At 41.9% G+C, this 21914-nt stretch overlaps 1 protein-coding gene across 3 annotated transcripts; it reads right to left on the bottom strand.

Annotated features, from left to right (window-relative positions):
• Positions 1 to 12354: 12354 nt before the first annotated feature.
• LOC122012661 lies at positions 12355 to 19586 on the bottom strand. Of its 3 annotated transcripts, none has more exons than XM_042569268.1 (5): positions 18925 to 19586; positions 18112 to 18369; positions 16995 to 17221; positions 15153 to 15931; positions 12355 to 14714 (listed from the first exon to the last, which is right to left on the bottom strand). In XM_042569268.1, exon 5 carries the CDS (start codon positions 14430 to 14432, stop codon positions 12594 to 12596), a length of 1839 nt encoding a protein of 612 aa, XP_042425202.1. In that variant the 5' UTR covers positions 14433 to 14714; positions 15153 to 15931; positions 16995 to 17221; positions 18112 to 18369; positions 18925 to 19586; the 3' UTR covers positions 12355 to 12593. The 3 variants fall into 3 exon arrangements, with proteins under 3 accessions (XP_042425202.1, XP_042425200.1, XP_042425201.1); XM_042569266.1 differs by having other exon boundaries at positions 12355 to 14720; XM_042569267.1 differs by having other exon boundaries at positions 12355 to 14720; positions 16957 to 17221.
• Between the last annotated feature and the right edge of the window lie 2328 nt (positions 19587 to 21914).

Consider the following 21914-nt stretch of genomic DNA (forward strand, 5'->3'; position numbering starts at 1 on the left):
AAGTCTCGGGGGGTCCATCGGCCGAGCGGGAGAAACAAGCCTGCGAGGCCGAACAGAAGAAGGCCGCCGACCTGGCTACAGAGGTGGCTCGACTTGAAGGCCTGGTGAAGACACGCGACGCAGACGTGAAGCGCGCCAGCAGCCGGAAGAAGCGGGCGATTGCTGATCTGGACAAGATGAAAGTTGAAGTCCGAGCCCTAGATCAGCAATCTAAGAATCTGGAAGCCCAACTAGCTGCCGAACGGGATGGGCGCTCCGCTGAACGCACTAAAGCGGAGGTGGACCAGAAAGTTCTCCAGGACTTGCTAATTGCCTCCCGAGCGGCTTTCAGAAAGTACAAGGAAGGGGAGCGCACCAAGAATACCTCCGCTCGGAGCAGTTCGGCGAAAAGTTTGGTGGCAACGTCTCCTCAACTTTCGCCGAGGCGGTCAAGGTCACCATGGCGTATTTGAAGAAGGGGGCACCTTCCTGCTGACCTGAGCATTCCCTCTTCAGATCTGGCGGCTATGATTGACGATATCCCGGACGCCTTTTTTAATTTTGAGGACCCGGAGTGAGACGAGTTCTTCCAAGTACTTTCTGTATTTTATCCGTTTTGCGGATGTAAAATTTTTGTACGCGCCGTTCGGCCTAGTTGTGCTCCTTTGCTTGTATTTTTGTTTGCCCTTCATTGCCGTTTTTTGTCTGTTTGGTGCTTATTCGTAGAATCAGTTAAGCTCCACGTGTTCCCCACTAGACGACCGATCGGGTTAATCAGTTGACTTGTTTTCCTCGAAATCATTTAGCGCTTGGCTATGCTGTTTGCATTCAGTGAATGCGAAGTATTGGCAAACTGATGGCCGATCGGACTTAATCAATTTAGTACTTGAGAACGCTCGTTATTTTGCGTCCTTAGTTTCGACGGCGCGGATATTTATAGCCGGTCGGCGTGACTCTCGATCTTTAACGTCGGATCTCGACGGCGCGGATATTTATAGCCGGTCGGCGCGGCTCTACGGTTTAACGTCTGGGCTAGACGGTCTTCGGCACGGATATTTATAGCCGGTCGGCGCAGCTCTCGATCTTTAACGTCGGATCTCGACGGCGCGGATATTTATAGCCGGTCGGCGCGGCTCTACGGTTTAACGTCTGGGCTAGACGGTCTTCGGCGCGGATATTTATAGCCGGTCGGCGTGGCTCTCGATTTTTAACGACGGGGCTTGTCGGTCTTCCGCTCGGAGAGTTTATAGACGCCGGCTCGTCTCTCGATTTTTAACGTCGGTGCTCGACGGCGCGGTTATTTATAGCCGGTCGGCGCGGATGCTAGTCGGCGCGGTTATTTATAGCCGGTCGGCGCGGCTCTCGATTTTTAACGTCGGGGCTCGTCGGCGCGGATATTTATAGCCGGTCGGCGCGGCTCTACGGTTTAACGTCTGGGCTAGACGGCGCGGTTATTTATAGCCGGTCGGCGCGACTCTCGATTTTTAACGACGGGGCTCGTCGGTCTTCCGCTCGGAGAGTTTATAGACGCCGGCTCGTCTCTCGATTTTTAACGTCGGTGCTCGACGGCGCGGTTATTTATAGCCGGTTGGCGCGGCTCTACGGTTTAACGTCTAGGCTAGACGGCGCGGTTATTTATAGCCGGTCGGCGCGGTTCTCGATTTTTAACGACGGGGCTCGTCGGCGCGGATATTTATAGCCGGTCGGCGCGGCTCTACGGTTTAACGTCTGGGCTAGACGGCGCGGTTATTTATAGCCGGTCGGCGTGGCTCTCGATTTTTAACGACGGGGCTCGTCGGTCTTCCGCTCGGAGAGTTTATAGACGCCGGCTCGTCTCTCGATTTTTAACGTCGGTGCTCGACGGCGCGGTTATTTATAGCCGGTCGGCACGGCTCTACGGTTTAACGTCTGGGCTAGACGGCGCGGTTATTTATAGCCGGTCGGCGCGGCTCTCGATTTTTAACGACGGGGCTCGTCGGCGCGGATATTTATAGCCGGTCGGCGCGGCTCTACGGTTTAACGTCTGGGTTAGACGGCGCGGTTATTTATAGTCGGTCGGCGCGGCTCTCGATTTTTAACGACGGGGCTCGTCGGTCTTCCGCTTGGAGAGTTTATAGACGCCGGCTCGTCTCTCGATTTTTAACGTCGGTGCTCGACGGCGCAGTTATTTATAGCCGGTCGGCGCGGCTCTACGGTTTAACGTCTGGGCTAGACGGCGCGGTTATTTATAGCCGGTCGGCGCGGCTCTCGATTTTTAACGACGGGGCTCGTCGGCGCAGATATTTATAGCCGGTCGGCGCGGCTCTACGGTTTAACGTCTGGGCTAGACGGCGCGGTTATTTATAGCCGGTCGGCGCGGCTCTCGATTTTTAACGACGGGACTCGTCGGTCTTCCAAGGCTAACTCCTTACCAGGTCGAGCGACCTTGGCCTTCATAACTTATCTCGCTCTTGAACAGTCTTTATGCCCGACCGAACAACACGGGTCATTTGCTTGCGAATCTAATCGGCTGGGAGGCCTTCGCTATTCGGGCGCTTGGCTCGGATAATCCATATGCCCCTTCCACCCAGCTCGGAGAACGTACTCCTGGCCGAACGGCTCAGGGTCTGCTTCGAGCATTTTGGCTCGGATAATTTACCTCCGTCCGGAAGGTACTGGGTCTTCGATCCTCGAGCGCTTGGCTCGACCCATTTACCTCCGGCCTAACGGCGCGGGGCATTCGTTCCTCGTTGACGATGCCTTATATTTGTTCTCTTGATTTTTCATTTCTGCATTTCAAGTATTCAGTCGAAAAAAGTACACAGGGTGATTTACATTGGCACACCTTTCACCCCGCCCGGTAAGGCTGGAGGTGGTTTGCGCTCCACGGTCTATCTAGCCGTCGGCCGTCCTCATCCTCCAAATAATATGCGCCCGAGCGGAGCTTTTCGATGATTTTGAAGGGACCTGCCCACGGAGCTTCAAGCTTGCCGACGTCGCCGACCGGCTTGACTTTCTTCCAGACAAGATCGCCTACCTGGAATTTCCTGGGAATGACGCTCTGGTTGTAGTTCTGCTTCATCCGTTGACGGTACGCCATCATCCGAACGGATGCCTTCGCCCGCTCCTCATCAACCATATCCAGCTCCATGTTCCTCCGCTCGGCGTTGCCTCCATCGTAACATTGGACCCGGACGGACTCGACGCCGACTTCAACCGGAATGACCGCTTCGCCGCCGTACACCAGATGAAAAGGTGTGACGCCCGTTCCTTCCTTAGGAGTCGTTTGGATGACCCATAAAACGCCCGGCACTTCATCCGGCCAACTTCCTCCCACGTGGTCGAGCCGAGCGCGCAGAATACGGAGAATTTCCCGGTTGGCTACTTCGGCTTGACCGTTGCTTTGGGGGTAAGCTACGGACGTGAAGTGTTGCTCGATGCCGTAGCTTTTGCACCAATCTTCTAGCACCTTCCCTGTGAATTGCCGCCCATTATCGGAAACCAATCGGCGAGGGATACTGAACCTACAGATGATGTGTTGCCAGATGAATTTTTTGACCATCTGCTCGGTGATCCTGGCTAGTGGCTCGGCCTCCACCCACTTGGAAAAATAATCGACCGCCACCAGCAAAAATTTCCTCTACCCGGTCGCCATCGGAAATGGACCCACAATATCCATTCCCCATTGATCGAAAGGACATGAAACGGCTGATGTCTTCATCTCCTCTGCCGGTCGGTGCGAGAAGTTATGATACTTCTGGCATGAAAGGCACGTAGATACTGTCCGAGCGGCGTCCATTTGTAAGGTCGGCCAAAAGTATCCAGCTAGCAAAATCTTCTTGGCTAGTGATCGTCCGCTCGGATGTCCTCCGCACGATCCTTGATGTACCTCTTGAAGGATGTAAGCCGAGTCTTCCGAGCTCACACACTTCAACAGCGGGCGAGAGAAAGCCTTCTTGTAGAGCTGATCGCCGATGAGTGTGAACCGACCGGCCCTCCTCCTGAGCAGCTGGGCTTCATCCCAATCGGCAGGAGTGGTGCCCGAGCGCAAAAACTCCATGATAGGTGTCCTCCAGTCGTCCGGAAACATGAGGCCTTCCATCCGGTCAACATGTGCCACCAAAGATACTTGTTCAATGGGCTTCGGGATAATGACCGGCGTTATAGAACTTGCTAGTTTGGCCAACTCATCGGCTGCCTGGTTCTCCGTTCGGGGAATCTTCTGAATAAGAACCTCGCGGAAATTAGCTTTGAGTTTTTCAAAGGCCTCCGCGTAGAGTTTAAGCCGAGCGCTGTTGATTTCAAAGGTGCCAGACAGTTGCTGAGCGGCCAACTGTGAATCCGAATAAAGTGTCACCTGACCGGCTCCCACATGCCGTGTTGCCTGCAATCCGGCTATGAGGGCCTCATACTCTGCTTCATTGTTGGTAGCTTTGTAATCCAGCCGGACGGATAGGTGCATCTTTTCCTCTTGGGGTGAGAACAGCAATATTCCAATTCCACTTCCGAGCCGAGTGGAAGACCCATCCACATATATTCTCCACAGAGCTTCCGGCTCTGGCTTTTGCACTTCGGTCACAAAATCAGCCAAGGATTGCGTTTTGATTGCCGAGCGGGGCTGGTATTGGATGTCAAATTCACTTAGTTCTGTCATCCATTTGATGAGCCGTCCGGACGCTTCTGGATTCAACAGCACTCTTCCTAGTGGGCTGTTCGTCCGGACAATGATGGTGTGAGCCAAGAAATATGGTCGAAGGCGCTAGAACCAAAGCAAAGGCCAACTTCTCGAGCCCGGTGTAACGAGATTCAGCATCTTTTAAAATGTGGCTCAGAAAATACACCGGCTGCTCTTCGGCGCTCGCCCTCACAAGTGCTGAGCCTACAGCATGCTCAGTTGACGACAGATAAATATAAAGTGACTCACCCCCGATCGGCTTGGCAAGTACAGGCAGAGAATTGAGATATGTTTTCAATTCTCCGAACGCTCGGTCACATTCTTCATCCCACTGGAACTTAGTAGCCTTGCGCAGGGTCTTGAAGAATGGTAGGCTCCGGTCGGCGATTTTGGAGATGAATCTGGACAAAGCAGTTATCCGACCGGTCAACCGCTGCACTTTTCTTGTATTTCTGGGAGGCGGCATGTCTTGTAGAGCTTTCACTTTGCTGGGATTTGCTTCAATTCCCCGCTCGGTCACTATATACCCCAAGAAACGCCCTCCTTTTGCTCCGAACAGGCATTTCTGGGGATTTAGCTTGACTCCATATTTGCGTAGCGTTCGGAAGGTTTCTTCCATGTCTTTGAAGAGATCGGCTGCTCGGGCGGTTTTGATAAGAATGTCGTCCACATAAACTTCCAGATTCCGCCCGATCTGCTCCCTGAACACTTTGTTCATCAAGCGTTGATAGGTGGCCCCGACATTCTTCAATCCGAACGACATCACATTGTAGCAATATGTGCCGTCGGCAGTCACGAAGCTAACTTTTTCTTGATCTTCACGGGCGAGCGACACTTGATGATAGCCTTGGTAGGCGTCGAGCATACATATTAACTCGCAGTCGGCCGTAGAGTCCACCAGCTGATCTATCCGGGGCAGGGGATAAAAATCTTTGGGGCATGCTTTGTTTAAGTCCCGAAAGTCGATGCAGACTCTCCACTTGCCGCCCGGCTTGGAGACTAATACTACGTTAGCCAGCCAGCTCGGGAACTGCACCTCGCGTATGTGGCCGGCTTCCAGAAGTTTCTCTACTTCCGCCCGGATGATGGCATTCTGCTCGACACTGAAATCCCTTTTTCTCTGCTTCACTGGCCGAGCGTCCGGTCGGACATGCAACTCATGCTGCGCTATGCTCGGCGAAATTCCGGGCAACTCATGTGTCGACCAGACGAAAACATCATGATTTCGTTGGAGGCATTGGATTAGCTCCTCCTTCTGCTCCTCCTCCAGATCAGAGGCGATAAAAGTCGTGGCCTCCGATCGGGTCGGATGGATCTGAACCTCCTCCTTTTCATCATAAATTAAAGCAGGAGGTTTCTCGGTTATGGCGTGTACCTCGATCCGGGGCGCCTTCCGAGCGGAACAGGCTTCTGCTCGGATCATCTCTATATAGCACCGCCGAGCTGCTAGCTGATCTCCACGTACTTCTCCTACTTTGTCCTCCACGGGGAACTTGATCTTCTGATGGAAGGTTGAGACGACTGCTCGGAATTCGCTGAGTGCCGGTCGTCCCAAAATGACGTTGTAGGACGAAGGAGAGTCGACCACCACGAAGTTTATTGTCCTGGTCCTCCTGAGCGGCCCTTCTCCCAGTGAGGTAGCCAACCGGATCTGTCCGACCGGCTGTACTTCATTACCCGTGAACCCGTAGAGCGGCGTTGTCATGGGTAGCAGCTCGGCTCGATCAATTTGCAGCTGATCGAACGCCTTCTTGAATATAATGTTGACCGAGCTCCCTGTGTCAATAAATATGCGGTGAATAGTGTAATTTGCTATTACCACTTTAATGAGCAGAGCGTCGTCGTGGGGCACTTCTACTCCTTCTAAGTCTCCGGGCCCGAAAGTGATTTCCGGTCCACTTGCCCGCTCTTGGCTACAACCGACTGCGTGGATTTGTAGCTGCCGGACGCCTGCCTTTCTGGCTCGGTTGGAGTCTCCTCCAGTCGGCCCACCAGCAATAACGTTGATCTCGCCTCGGGAAGTATTGCTTCTACTTTCCTCTTCCCGAGCGGACGGCCGCGATCGTTCTCTTAACGCTCGGCGATTCTCCTGCCTTGGAGATCGATGTCGATCGGGCGTCTGTTGATGTCGCCTCTCGGTGCAGGTCTGGTCGGCTTCATGGGTCCTTTGTCTCCTGTCGATGGAAGGAGACCGTCGTTCGGCCTTCCTGGGAACGGGATTAGCCACGAAGGGAAGACTTCGACAATCCCTTGTGTTGTGCGTATCCGTCCGGTGGAAGGAGCAGAACATAGGGGTCCATTTCTTCTTTGGCTTGCTTCAAGCGGCAGTTACTTCTTGTACTTGGGACCTTACACGAGGGGAGCGGATTGCTTCGGCCCTTGGTCCCCTCGGCGGTTGATGAGCGGCGTGCTATTTCCGTTCGGCCTGAATAGGTGCCCGCTCGGTTGGAGTTTCCTTTTTCCGGGCGGCTTGCGCTTCTTCCACGTTTATGTATTCGTTGGCCCGATGTAGCATGTGATCATAATCTCGGGGCGGCTTTCGGATGAGCGATCGGAAGAAGTCCCCATCCACTAGGTCTTGTGTGAAGGCATTCATCATGGTCTCTGATGTGGCCGTTGGAATATCCATCGCCACTTGGTTGAATCGCTGGATGTAAGCACGAAGCGATTCCCGGGCCTCTTGCTTGATGGCGAACAGACTTACGCTTGTTTTTTGATAACGCCGACTGCTGGCGAAGTGGTGGAGGAAGGCCGTTCGGAAGTCTTTGAAGCTTGTGATGGATCTGTCCGGCAGCCTCCGAAACCACCGTTGAGCCGATCCCGAGAGAGTAGTAAGAAAGACTCGGCACTTTACTCCATCGGTGTATTGATGGAGCGTGGCTGTGTTATCAAACTTACCCAGATGATCATCCGGGTCAGTTGTTCCATTGTATTCGCCGATCGTTGGAGGCACGTAGTGCTTGGGCAGAGGGTCTCGCAGAATAGCCTCCGAAAATTGGCGATTGATCCGCTCGGGAGATGAGTCCGCTCGGGGAGCTTTCCCCTTTCTGTCATCTCGCCTAGGCATCTCGTCTGAAGAAGATCCTCTATCCCTTCGAGCTGGTACGGCTTCAGGGGTACGAAATAAGGCTCGATGGAATGCGACAGTGGCTGGAGGTGCTTCCGCTCGGCCACCCGACGCAGACGTTGCTTGTTGCTCCGGTCGTTCGGCTGCTACTTTCTGTTTTTGCTCCACAAGTTTGGCGGCCCTTATCTCGACCAGAGCGTCCAACTCTTCTTGTGAGAGTGCCACGGTATGTATTCTTCCAGCCTCGTCCATTGCCTCTGCTCAGATGCGTGCGTTCCCACAGACGACGCCAAATTGATCCTGTCCGAACCAGGAGTCAACGGACGCTGGGGATGTGGCGCTCCCTGCTGGATCCTCTAGTGCTCCGGCGAACCTGCAACAAAACCGAGCCGGGAGGGGTGTCCCGGCGACGGCCCTCCGACGCTCAAGTCAGGCGAGGAATAACAAAGAGGTGGCTTAGAAACAGAAGACTCGTGTACCTCCGGTGAAGAAATGGAGACCTTATATAGACCTCTCGATGGAGCCTGGGCGCGCCAATCAAGGCAATCACTTGCTTTCGACCATGCCCAGGTATGGGTCTATCAGAAGGGCATCCATAAGGCCATACTGCTACTGTATCAACCTCTCCATGATGTGACGACAAGATCCTCTACCGTGAAATCTTGTGTACGGTATAATCATTAGACATGCCTTTGCTGACATCCCATATCCCGAGCCGAACGAATAGGCCGTTCGGCTAACCTTTGTATCCTCGCCCTTATCCTGGCCGAACGGACCACCCGCTCGGTCCTTCGGTTCCAGCCGGGCAGACACCTGCCTTGGCGTCGGAAACCCAAGCCGATGGCTGGGTTATATCTGGCTCCGCTCGGACCCGCTCAACCGCTCGACGCGGCCCTTACCCGCTTAGTCAGCCCTTCATCTGTCCTCAGGCTGGGACCCTTCAGGAAGTGGGTCCCTCATTCTTACCGCCGGATCATATGTATTTTTTATCTTTAATTCCATATTTTAGGATGGATAATATTGTATTATAAGGTGTAAAAGTTCTATAAATATCTTAGGCCAATGATATTAGAATATATATATAGTGGTAAAAGATGATTATGTTCATCTCCAGTGTTCCGTTAATTCGTTCCAGGATCAATATAAAGAAGATAAATTACAGATGATTATTAACTTTTGAAATAGTAACTAATATATATATATATATATATATATATATATATATATATATATATATATATATATATATGATATCCTGCACGATATGCACAGTCACGCATTGTGCACGTCGTGCAGGATATCAACACTTTTTTCTTTTTATTTTTTTTTAATTTTGAATTAAAAAAATAATTAAAATAATTTTAAAAAATTTTATTTTTAGGATTCATGCTTTCCAATTGGGTTATAATTTGTATTCAGATTTTCCAATTGGGTTATAGTATCTAGTAAAAAGAAAAATTAAAAATGAAATAAATTTAAGTATTTATGGAGTATTGTAATGTGTTTAGGGGATATATTCATGGATTAGGGATTTATATATAAAGAAATATTGATTTTTAAAATTCAAAATCGAAATAATAGATATAGTATGTTATTATTTGTTATTATTATTTTTTCGAAATTTTGAATTAAGAAAATTAATTAAAATATTTTTTAAGATTTTATTTTAGGGTTCATCCATCCCAATTGAATTATAATTTTCAGATTTTATCTCTAGGGTGCAGACATCCCAATTGGATTATAATATTTAGTAAAAGGAAAAATTAAAAATGGAATAAATTTAAATATTTATGAAATATTATAATATGTTTAGGGGATATATTTATATATTAAGGATTTATATATTGATTTTTTAATTCAAATTATAAAAAAAATAAGTATTTGAATAATTAAATATTACAAACCTGTATTAAAACAACTTTCTTTTAAAGATAAGTAAGAGCCAATGAAGGACGGATAACTGAGAGACAGTAGTTAGTATTTAAATGAAATTTGTGTCTGGATGCTAAATGTTTGGATGTGTAGACAGTAGTTACTAATTAAGAGGTGCTTTGTAGTGATCTTTGCGTAATTATATTACTAGCACATTGTCTGCCATAATGGATTTAGTGGCGTTAGTTTACGTTTAATTTGTTCGGATTCTTGTTTGGAATTGGTTGTTCTCTCTGTGTTTAAAAGGTTAGTGAGATGACATTTCAAAAGTGGTGGAAATTAAGCTCTTAGGAAATTATAGTGACTCTTCCCAAGTGAAGTAAGATCATGCATCCTTTTTCTAATAGGAAATGCTACTTTTATACTTCTTAGACAAATTAATGTACATTATTAATGTTCAATCCTAACTGAGATAAAACAAGCATCAAAACACCATGACAAATGTACATGATGATTGATTCACTAATTAGCACCAAGACATATGCATGCCCCCCCAAACCAATAACTTAATTCAATTCATTAGCTAGCTAGGGTTGGGTAGCAGGATTAGGTGTAGGAATCCTCAACTCCCATCAAACAGATACTGAGCATTTTAAAATGTTATGGGATTGACCTGACCTGACCTGACCTGACCTGATGGGGAAAGCTGGCTGCCTTTCTCTTTCCTTTTCAATTCTCGAGTGAAGGAAATGGCACGGTTTTTCAAAGAAGTGGATAAGGATTGACAATGGACATCTCAACGAACACCTTCTTGCAACTCTTGCTAGCTAAATGCTAAAAGAAGTGGAAGTTTAAAAAATTTCCATGCAGAGTTGTTGCGTGGTGAAAATTTAGCTCTTTCTCCTTGTCTCACGCTGAACACTGAGCCGAAGATGCGTACCTTTGTTTTTTGGGTGTTAATTAGTCTTTATTTTTAAATGTGAGTTTTACTTCCTCAAGCAAAGACACGAGGCCTTTGTGAATTCGATCACTGGCATGGTGGCACTTGTTTAAGATAAAAAAATTCCGGCGAGCAAGGTCTGAAGGTTGATGCTACTTCTGAAGACTGGATTGGATTACATAATAAAAGGTAAGAGGAATAACTGAAGAGGTCAACAATTAAAGATTAACCTTGTTGGACTAATTAATTATATATTGCTCATTAATTAGATTCGCGTACTGCTAGTTCTTCATATATTTGCTACGTTTTATCAGCTAATGAAGTCTAAGATGTACATATTGAGAATTAATTAAATGCCATTCAACTAACCTCTTTCCTTAACAACTTAATTCATTTTGGTGGTTTTGAATTGATCTAAGTATAAGTGTTGTAGATTAGGCTAAATTAATTCAACACATTTCTCTGTTAAATTCACCAGGAATGGAGTGTTTCTTTGATCCGAATGAACGTGCGTGCTTCTCTTTTATTATTTTTTTCACAGTATATTTATACAAATTACATCGTATTAGATTGAATTTATTTCTCATATAAGTACTAAGATTAAGATCTCCTAGTAAAGTCTTGTTTACTATTAAATTAAATAATTATTTTTTGGTGGAAAGGAAATAATATCTTATCACATAATTAAGAAATTGCTGTTCACTAGCATAAGCCAAAGAAAAATCATGAGGTTTCATCTTAACTGCCCATTTGGATCACATGGAAAAGTACATCCATTGTTACTTGAATATATGACTTTTTCTTTCTAGTTGGTTGAAGATCATTTAGGATTGCATGCCCCAATCAATATGTGACAAGAATTTGACATTGTGGTCTAGGGTTAAAGCAACATAAAAAGATCTTGTAGGATTAGTTAGTTCAAATATAAGACATGATATTTGCAAGAATGACAATGGTCAAAGTAAACAAAAACAAACAAAAAGAATAGCTTTGGACTCTTCATTCTTATTGTTTGTTGAAAACATAGTTTCCAACTTGATTATTTCTCAGATTGTTTGTCCTGATCAATGCCCTGTGCAAGAGTGTAGACAAATCAGAGCAATTTTGAAAGTTAAATTGATCGCGATATGATGAAAGATTCCATACGACTCTATAATATCTTTCTATGGAAAAATCAGAGGCCATGATAGCCATTTGGTAAATGATTCAACTTCTAGTTTGATCAAGCAAGCTAGGATTATAAAAATTCAAGGTATGCATATCAGCATATGTACCCTAAATCAAGCAAACATTAAGAAGTTATGATGTTGGGCCATAGATAGGGGTAGTCGGTTGCAAACCCTATAAATTTGAGAGTCTGATCCTTGTCTCTGATCACTCAACATACTGAGCTTGACAGCTTACCTTATGCAATAATTTAACAAAACAAATTAAGTTAACGTTTCAAATGAAAAAGGTGATCAGATTGAAAAGGATGGTTAGGGTAAGTGATTATAAATGGACTGCTTTGATAAGGTACCTGTTGTTCCATGCATAAAATGACTTGTGCTCAGAGTAAATCATTAAAAACACTTTTACTACAAAATGCCTTAATTCATTGTTCACAAACTGATTTTGTATAATAAATGTTTGAATTTTTATCTTAATTTAAATCCAAATTTGATCCCAGTGATAAGTTTAATATATTTTAGAGAACAAATTTAGTATACTGACATAAATTCTAAATTTTCAATTACTTTGTTCTTAGATATATATTTTTTTGAATTACTTAAGGATACTTAAATTTGGGAAGCTCTAATAATTTTAGTTGGACACTAGTGTAAAGACCATGCATTGCTCAAGGAAACAGAGAAAACAGAAGACAAACAGTTTGAGAAATCTCTTTGTTCATGCATCAGCAGCTTACCTCAATGGTATCAACCTCATTGAATCTACCAAACTAATTTTAACTCCTTAGTTCAATCGCATTCGCTGCACCGTTTCATGAAGCAATGTTAATTATTATTGAATGCACAAGCTAATCTGAAAAACAATCCAGTCTGATTCCCTCTATAGAATAAGCATGGCTATGATGCTCCTATTTACCTTAATGAGCCAACAAGATTTCCAGGGAGACATCTCCGTCTCCGGCATCGTCTGGTCGTCCTTCCCCAACCAACCATACTGCTTCCATCAACACCTATTTCAGCATTACCAAGTGGTGATGGTTGATGGTGGATGACCTGAACTTCCTCTACTGTAATCACCATGCTCCTTTGCTGTCTCCTTCCTTTTCTTTGGGAGTTTTGGTCAGTGTTTCGCTTTGTTGAACTTACTTGCCAAGGCCTACGTGATGGTTTCATCATTCCCCAGAAACTTTGAAGATCCTCGGAAACTTGAAGCCGTGAGAGTGATGCAAGGCCTGGCAAGACATCCTTTTGGAAGTCCCTCCTCTGCCTCCTCTTTTTTCCCTGGCCACACCGAGGCTTTGTGAAGAGCATTGAATCTGGGCCTTTAACTTCCTCCCCATTTTCTTTGTCATCCTTGGCATCATTTTCTTTTGCTCTACAACATTGTTGATCCACCTTAACTTCTTCGAGTTCCAATGTTATGGCCTCAAACAGATCCAAACCACCACCAGCATTATCATCATGATCACCATGCCAATTATTATCATCATCCATTGATCGAGCATACTGATTTTTACCATTATCCACCTGCATAAGATTCTCTGAACTATGCGAAACAACCTTTGCAAACCAACGCAAGGTATCAAATTGGGGCAGGCATAACAGGTTACAGCCAATATTATTGTGGCAGCCATTACTATCCACAGAGATAGCAACTAAATTTTCAGCAGCAAATCTTGCTAGCTGATCACAGAAATTCTGTTTCTCTGAGTCATCTTTCTTGTCTGATGAAATGTGTTTATCTTGATTCATAATGTTAGTTTCAACCTGACAAGTGGAAGTTTGAATATCAGTGCCAGAAACATCTTTTGCTCCAAAAATAGATATGGAATGTGATGACTGAACCACCAACTCTCCTTCAGATATTGGTTCTGAAGGTATAGAATCATCTGCACACGCAAACTCAGCATTCAGATTAATGTGAGGCCTAAACTTTTCACTGTTCATTTCACCACCAATTTCAGTTGCAGAATCATCATTTTGAATTTTCTTCTGCAAATTCAATATTTTTGTTCCACAGGAGAAATTTGTGAATTTCCAGTTATCATTTTCAGTAAACTTAGTTTTGTCAGCTAAAAGTTTCTCCATATATGCAGTGGAAACAAGCATACTGGACTGTTTATTCACACCATCAATAGGAAAGCCAATAATTCTTTTGCCATTTTTCTCAGAATCTCTGTCTCCCTGAATTTTATGACATGTAAACTGCAAGGCTGATGTGGCTTCCTGCAAGTTGCATGCAGATAAATCCAACTCCTTTACCCCTTTCTTCTCTATATTAGGGGTAATGAACTTAGAATGCCCATTTGATGCTATATTCTGACAAGATGCACCACCTGCAAAATTATTACAAACATCATAACAGGCTTGATCCTGCTTGAGTGCACTAACATCTTCCATACCACTTGGTAACGCTTGATTTAAGTTCAGGTCTATCAAGGTCTTCAAATCTCTGCTACGGAAAAACTCTTCAGGGCATCCAGGTAAATGACCATGACAATTTTCTTTATGATTATTAATCTGGTCCAGCTTACGAGATGTAATGTATGGATGGGTAACAGAATTAGGATCCGTTACATTGGTGTAAGGGACTGTTTTAGCAGTTCCTAGACTTGTGGTCAAGCTTCTACTAGTTTGCCATTTTCGACAATAAGTAATAGGTATTTGGGCATTTCCATTGGAACTCAAGTTCTCATTATTAAGATATGATGAACCCCTGAAGGATGGAGGTGCATGAGCAGTAACTAACATGTTGCTTTTGCTTGTGGCAAATTTTCTCCAAGACGAAGCAAATGAAGATGGACAACTGGTTATGTTAGCCTGGGAAGCTAAAATTTGTAGGTATTGAAGGAAATATCGGAGATGTCCGGATTGCAAGAGTTAGTTTGTGTCTAGACCATGTCTCAGGGTTGTTCCGATCACACGGAGAACCTTCACAGCATGTATTTGAAGTCAACTGTAACCTTTCAGATAAGTTTGGCTCATTGTTGTTATTGGCACGAGAAAAGTCATCTACTGAGCTCCCCTTTTTCCCTGTTTCTAACATTGACATCGAAAAGAGAGATGAGGTGAAATGGTAGAACAAGCCATGTATTATAGGCGGGATCTAAACTTCAATTGCACTTCAAATATGAAAATAGCAAAAATGAAGCAAGAACAAAATGATAAGACTATGACTTTTTTTAACAAGGAATATCAAATACAGATAATAAATTTATAAATCGGCTTAATTTGTATGATTGTCTTACAATTTCCAAGCTTACTTTTTTTTTTGGAAAGAGAGATAGAACTGGATTTCATTTCAAATTTATTCAGTGGATAATTTGTCAGGGAATCTGAAAGCATGGTCAAAATTATGCATGACCATCGTTATTCTTAATATATCTTATAAATTAGACAACTTACCAATAACTTCTTGGTCTAACAATTACTTAATTAGGACAGTACCAACACAAAAGGTTGGAACATTACCAGATTCATGATTGAAGAATGGCCATTCTCCTTCTGAGTACACATCCTTGCGCAAAGAAGTTTGTTGATCTTCAAGCCTATCCAAGAAATTAGTATTTGAGCTCAAAGATGACAGATAAACTTGTTTCAACTTGTTGTGAGGCTTCATGCCAAACAATTGGTTAGATGCTGAGTTTGTTGGAGCTTCCCAAGAGATATCTGTTGAAGGTTTATTTAAGTCGACCATGACACAGGCTGATCTACAATTCCATTTTGTTAAATTTGAGACCTGATGGCTTACTTCTTCATCACTCTGTAAAGTCAGCTTCTTGCCATTATCAGGATGCAGATCGAGAGTTTCATTCTTTGGAATAGTGGCATCATTTGTAGGTTCAATAATATTCTTTTTCTGAGATCCATCTCTATCTTCAATATCCATGTATACATCAGCTGGAAGTTGGAAGTCAAATGTTCTTTTCTGAGGCTTACAGTCTAGTACCAGTGTCCTTTTGAGAAGCTCCACCAGGAAAAGGAATCTGATCAGAATGGGCATGGTCCTCTCTTTTGAAACTAGGATGGGTCTTGTCGTTGACCACACAAGGCAAATTTCCCCATCTGGTGACTCCTACAGGAAAGTGAGACATCTATGATATTGTTTCTGTATATTCAGGTTGTCTTTGAGATGAAAAAGAACTTGAGTATGATACTTCTGTTGGCACTGAAGATCTATAAAAGTTTCTAGTTTGAGACTCATGCATCAGATCCTTCTGTATTCTATAAAGACGATGGAGTTCATAAATCTGAAAAAGAAAAAGTGACAACATTTATTACAAATAATGGAAAAAATACAGTATATAAAGAATTGACTCTGACAATAATCTATGGTGGTTGAATGGCAAACTATAGTTTTCTTATCATCCAATACATAAACCGTGTGAATAGTGGTGGATTACCAAACACAAACAACTGAATAATAAGAAAGATTCTGAGAGACAAATATATTGAGATAAGATTATTCTATAGCAGAACCAATATAAGAATGAACCCAAATTGTTCAAATATGGAAACTATACAAGTTCAATTGGAAATATCTCAGCAACAAATGGACATATTCACAACTCCCTAAGAGAAAATCAATATTACCAGATTCTTTGCTTCTATTGCTATATAAGAAGTGAGAGGCAATAGAGGTACAATTTCTGAGAATGATTCATAGAAAAGGTAATTATAATGTAAACAATTAGTTTAAGAAATCGAGGAGGATTTCCTTGTTCTTGAAATCATTCTACAGATAAAACTGATGCCTCCCATACAAACAAGAATGGTCAGGATCATATCCTTTTCACATCCTTCTGTTAGATCATGGCACCACTAAGAATAAAGAAGAAAGGAGATTGAACCAGAGTTACAGATTTTACTTAATTCGGAAAGATTGCAGAGAATGCAATTAAAACATGCACTATAATCACTTGTTCACATCACAAGAGGATTTGTTTTGTTTTTTCAACTTTTTCTCCTTTTATCGGCCAATAAATCTGGGGCTTACACATAATAAATCTTATACAAGGTCGAATAATTACTTGGCCATGTGCCATGGATCTACGAGAACGCTAAAGCTTCAGGGATCCAAATAAACCAAATTTAATAATACATAATTACTTTAAGTCTCGAACATGAAAGTTTCATAACATAACTACTTAATTTCATCGACATAATTAATTTTTTAAAAGATTCTGAATGGTCCAATAGAGTATAACCAATAAAGTCATTTAACTGAAGTAAACAGGGAGAATGGAATAATCAACTTATAGAGTGACTTTATTACTTTTTCTCAAAATCTTCTGGACTGCACTATCTCTTTACCTGCTTTCTGAATATAGCTTCATGCTCAAGCATTGTTCATTTTAACATTTCTTTATCTTGTTCTGAGCATCCATTCACAAGCCTCGGTATGTAAGTGTTGAAGATGTGCTCACTTAACCTCTTGTCCTGACGGTAACTGGACCAACTACTTGTTGGATTCTCCATGAAATCATGCATTGAATAATATACCGGAAGGTAATTTTTAGTCTGCACTTTTGCACCCATTCCTGCAGGTTCTAAAACTAGTCAACAAAGAATAATAGGAAAACAATGACAAAGGTATTCAAGACAGAATTTCTCTTGTCGAAGCGGCAAACAGTTGAAATCATAGACAGTTAACATGCTAATCAAACACTACATGTCAATGCCAGTTCAGAGTTCAGAAAGTCAATATTATTCTGTATAATTATTTTCTCTGGTCTCAGCTTTGGTACTCATCATTAAACTACCAATTGAATAATAATGCAAATCCTCATCATCAAAAATTAATTTTTCCAGCACCTTATGCATAAAGTTGACTATAGCCACTTAAGAAGTTGAACAGGTCATTAACATGGTCAGAAACAGTGAAAGGGTAATAGTTAAGGCAAATCAACGTAAACTTGTGTAGGAAAAGAAAAGTGACAATAACCACCAGAGGGCTTTGAGCTTTTCACTGTGTGATTGAGGAGGAAAAATATCCAAGGTGAAAGAAAATAGATCCATCCTAAGTTCTACCTTATGGTACAGCATTTATGCCTCCAACTTAACTCTTTAACAACTGATAGTACAACATTTATGATACCAATAACTGGCCCCAATGGTACCTGTACATGTTTGAAATAATACGATGTTCGCAGCAATGTACAAATGCAGAATCCGTTTATGACACTAATGAAAAAGGAACTCTAAACTTATAACCGTACATGAAAGAAAAATTGAAAGAATGGAACACTTTTCACCATAGGTGAAACATAGTAATTATATGAGAAGGAATTTGGAAACCATACATAGACCGATAGAAAGCCAAGCTAAAACTTAGCTAGTAGTAGCCAGAAAAACTGAATTTGAATAATAATACTGTATAATGAATGCCATGTCTATGGAATTCAGCTAAAAAAATCAGAGAAGGAATTACCAATTAACTGAGCTACTGACTTCAGCCACTTTGATGTGATTGCAGCAAGTAATATATGCAAAGAGGTCTAAATGCACTGCAGCATTTAGCAATTGAGAATAACCCAAACCAGGCTGAGGAGAAGGAAGTATTTTCCTCAAAACTGAATCAAGCCTCGAGCTTCAGCACCAATAAGACGAGACTCATCCATATTGCAAACAGAAGAAAGCCTCAGAATTTCTAGCCACGGAGATACCAAACCAGACAGCATCACACCACCTAAGAAAAACAAAGGATAAAACCTAAGATACTATCTCAAACTGGAAATAGATATATACTTCACACAATGAGAATACTAACTGGAATTTGGGTTGCAAGAGACAGTACCATGCGGGGAAAAAATTGTAAAATAAATAATAAAATTCAGGTGCTCATCATTATCCAAAGCAGAAGAACTAAGTGATACTTCAGTGGTCAAGTGAAGGAACAAAGACACTACTGTAGAAACAGACCCATTAGCAGGAGACTCCATCATCTAAATGATGAAAAGATATGAACATTTCATTCAACCGCAGAAGTGGTGCAGAACATCATATTGGTGAATTTGGGACAATCTAACAAACACACAAAACATATATTTGAGTCTAATTTAAATCACCTCTTTAGTTATCCTAATACGAGAAGCTATCTAAGAAATATTCTCCCAAAGCAAGAAATTTACGAAATAGATAATAGTAATAGCAAAAAGAAAATGGCCACATTCGCAAAATTCTCAGCATAGACCCAAATCTGGAGAAAGAGAGAGAAGATGTTGACCGATGAACCAGGAATCACCTCAGCCGCATCGCATCCCCCTTCTCATCCATCTTGCCAAAATCGCTGTAGAGGATTCAGCGTCAGCGCGCGGAAGCTCAAAAATCGGAGACGCCGTGGGCCTCCCCCTATGGAAGAACACCAAATTCCGAGGGTCCTCTCGTTAGACTGTTTGAGCTCAGTGGCTATCCAAAGAGCCACACCACAAGCCAAGCGAAGGGGCTACAGCGCCGCCACTAAAACCAGCACACTCACCACCAAAGGTCGAACCTTTGGGACCAAAATGCACTAAGGGAGAAGACCTAAGCATCTGGTGTTGCCCATTGGCAAGGAATGCAGCCGTAGATCGAAAGACATCGATCCCCTGGTCATAAAAGAGAGAGAGAGAGAGAGCGCGTGTGAGAGAGATATCCGAGATGAAATAAAATTCTCTCAATAGAACGAACAATCTTCTAAGAACAACAATGACAGGAAATTTGTCCACATCTGGTCCTTGATTCTCTGCCTTTCCACCTGTTCTCTTTCCCCAGACTGGCCTCCCAACTTTCCACAGAGTACCTTTATTAGAGCTCGCGACAGGTGATCAAAAATGAATTTTTATTGCTTTTCGTCGTAAGCACAGAGATATTCTCTCATCCCTCCCCTCTTGCCTTCCTGCTTCTACACCTGCAACTCCCAGGAAACAAGAACGCCAAACCTCTGTTACTTTCCTTTCATACTGCCAACCACTCAGGTTAAGATTTGTCAGGTAGCCTAGTGAGTGATGGGTTTATCACAGATTACCTGGTGGAATCTTTCTTACCTGTATTGTCTCCTATCTCTGGTTCCTAGGCCACAAAATCGAGCTTGCTGCAGCGGGGGACCAATGAGATAGGAGTATCTTAAAGAGAGAGTGGAAATTATTTTTGTTGGAAGTGGAAATGCATCAACTTCCTTCCCTTCGTGGCAAAAGGCGAAATAACTTCCTTCCCTTTGGCACATTGTCGAAATTGCTATAATTGGAGTTATAATAAAGTCGTTGTCTTTTCAAGATGGCCTCGTTCTGCACGAGAGAGTGAGTATTTGCCCTTGAGAAATTGAAGATAGGAAGATTGGAAGGTGAATAACCAGTCAAAATAATTCCGTGTCAGGTCTGCATGATTGACTAGAGAAATTGACAAATCCTGGTTAAAAGACATACACCTCACGAGACAGCATCATCCAAGGATTAGAGAAGAAAACATGAAGAAATTTTTTTTTTGTTTTTTTTCTTTGTGGAAAAGGAAGGAAAGAAGACAATTTACATTAATTGTTTCTTAGATTTGATGGATTTATTTGTGCAAATGATGTGGTCCCTTCTCAAATGAATCTAATCATGGAGAAGTCAGTAAAGAGGTTAGCACAAAAAATGGATAATGTAATAAAAGAATCATTGAAGACTTTTTAAAAAGCTTTAGATAAATGTTTTGAACAATTCATAAATTGTAGGATATATTATAGTAATTATAATGGAATTGGAAATCGATCGCTCCGAGAAACTGATCTTCTAATCGATTTATGAATTAATAATTGTCTACCGAATTTTGTTTATAAATTACACAGCTGATCTTATTTTATATAAACAAAGCATGCAAAAGAATGAACGTAGCAAAATTGTAGCAATTCAAAGTGTTGGAAAAATTAAAAAAACAGCTTGAGAGTGATATCTATTCATCTTGGCCCGGTCCAAAAAAATAAATAATAAAATATTAAAAATAAAACATGTCTAAATATTTTTTAAACTTTAAAGATAATTTATTAATATTTTAAATTAGATTTCATAAATTTTATATTAAAATTAAACTTCCAAAATTGTTACAAAATCATATTATCATCACAGTCCTCGCTACATAGTAATAATCCAATCTTCTCCTCAAAATTAAATTATCTAATCTTATGAGATCCAGTCGTGATGGCCACTTGACCACATGCTTATATTAATTTGGATCAGACTTCGATAACTAAGTAATTAAGAATTGAGCTTGATAAAAAAATATTACAAAAATAAGTGAAGTAAAGTGGCTTTAATTATATGCAAAATTAAAGTTGACTTACATCTACTCTCTTCAATTCCAACATGTTACCAAAAAAAAAATATAAATTAAAATTATAATTGTAGTTGATTTATCAAACTATTAATTAATAACCAAAAGTGAATTAGAAAAATGGAAATTAGTTGCAGGGAGATATACCTACCCATCAATTCAAGAATAAATAATGTGCTGGTGAATTGGCACTATCAATATTGCATTAGTTCAAAAGTAATAGAACAACCCTTTAAGCATCATCTTGTTGAATGGATGTTTTGGCTATTTGTTTTACATTGATTAATTATGATATTTAATTATTAGAACGACCATTTAAATACGTTTTATATTTGATTTTCTATGATATTTAACTTTGAGAATATGATTACTGTAATTTTTCAAATGGCACACCCAAAGTTTAGGATTATCCAAAAGATATCTCGTGCTTTGAGAATGTCCAAAAACACACTTCTTTTCCATTTTACCCTTTTCGTCAAAGCTAATTTTTTATTTTTTTTTCTTTCTCGTTTGTATATAACTTTTCTCTTTTTCATTCCTCCTATTAAACTTTTCTTCTTCTCTCTTTTCCATGCAATAATCACTATATTATTAACTTTTAAAAATAAGTACCACAGTTTAATTACATTAGCACCGTGATAATGTTGGTTTCTAAATACCAATACTACGATAATGTTGGTTTATAAAAATTAACACCACTGTTGTGGTGTTAATTTTTTAAAAATAATAAAAAAATTTTATTTAGACTTTGAAGAACTATAGAAATCTAGAGGTTTCGGTATAGTACTAAAGAATTTCGATTAGACTGATTCAAAATATTATAGATTTCATCGGAGTTTATATGTGCCAAGATATATCAACTTGAAGTAATTAATAAGAAGATTTTCAAAATTTATGACTTTAAGATATATTCACACACACATAATATTTATCATAGAGATATCATAA

The sequence above is a fragment of the Zingiber officinale genome, chromosome 8A, assembly GCF_018446385.1.
Source record: "Zingiber officinale cultivar Zhangliang chromosome 8A, Zo_v1.1, whole genome shotgun sequence".
Lineage (NCBI taxonomy): Eukaryota > Viridiplantae > Streptophyta > Magnoliopsida > Zingiberales > Zingiberaceae > Zingiber > Zingiber officinale.

What these genes read in the sequence shown, in the direction of transcription:
- LOC122012661 (XM_042569268.1), bottom strand. Translation starts at nt 14,432, where the DNA reads ATGTTAGTTACTGCTCATGCACCTCCATCCTTCAGGGGTTCATCATAT.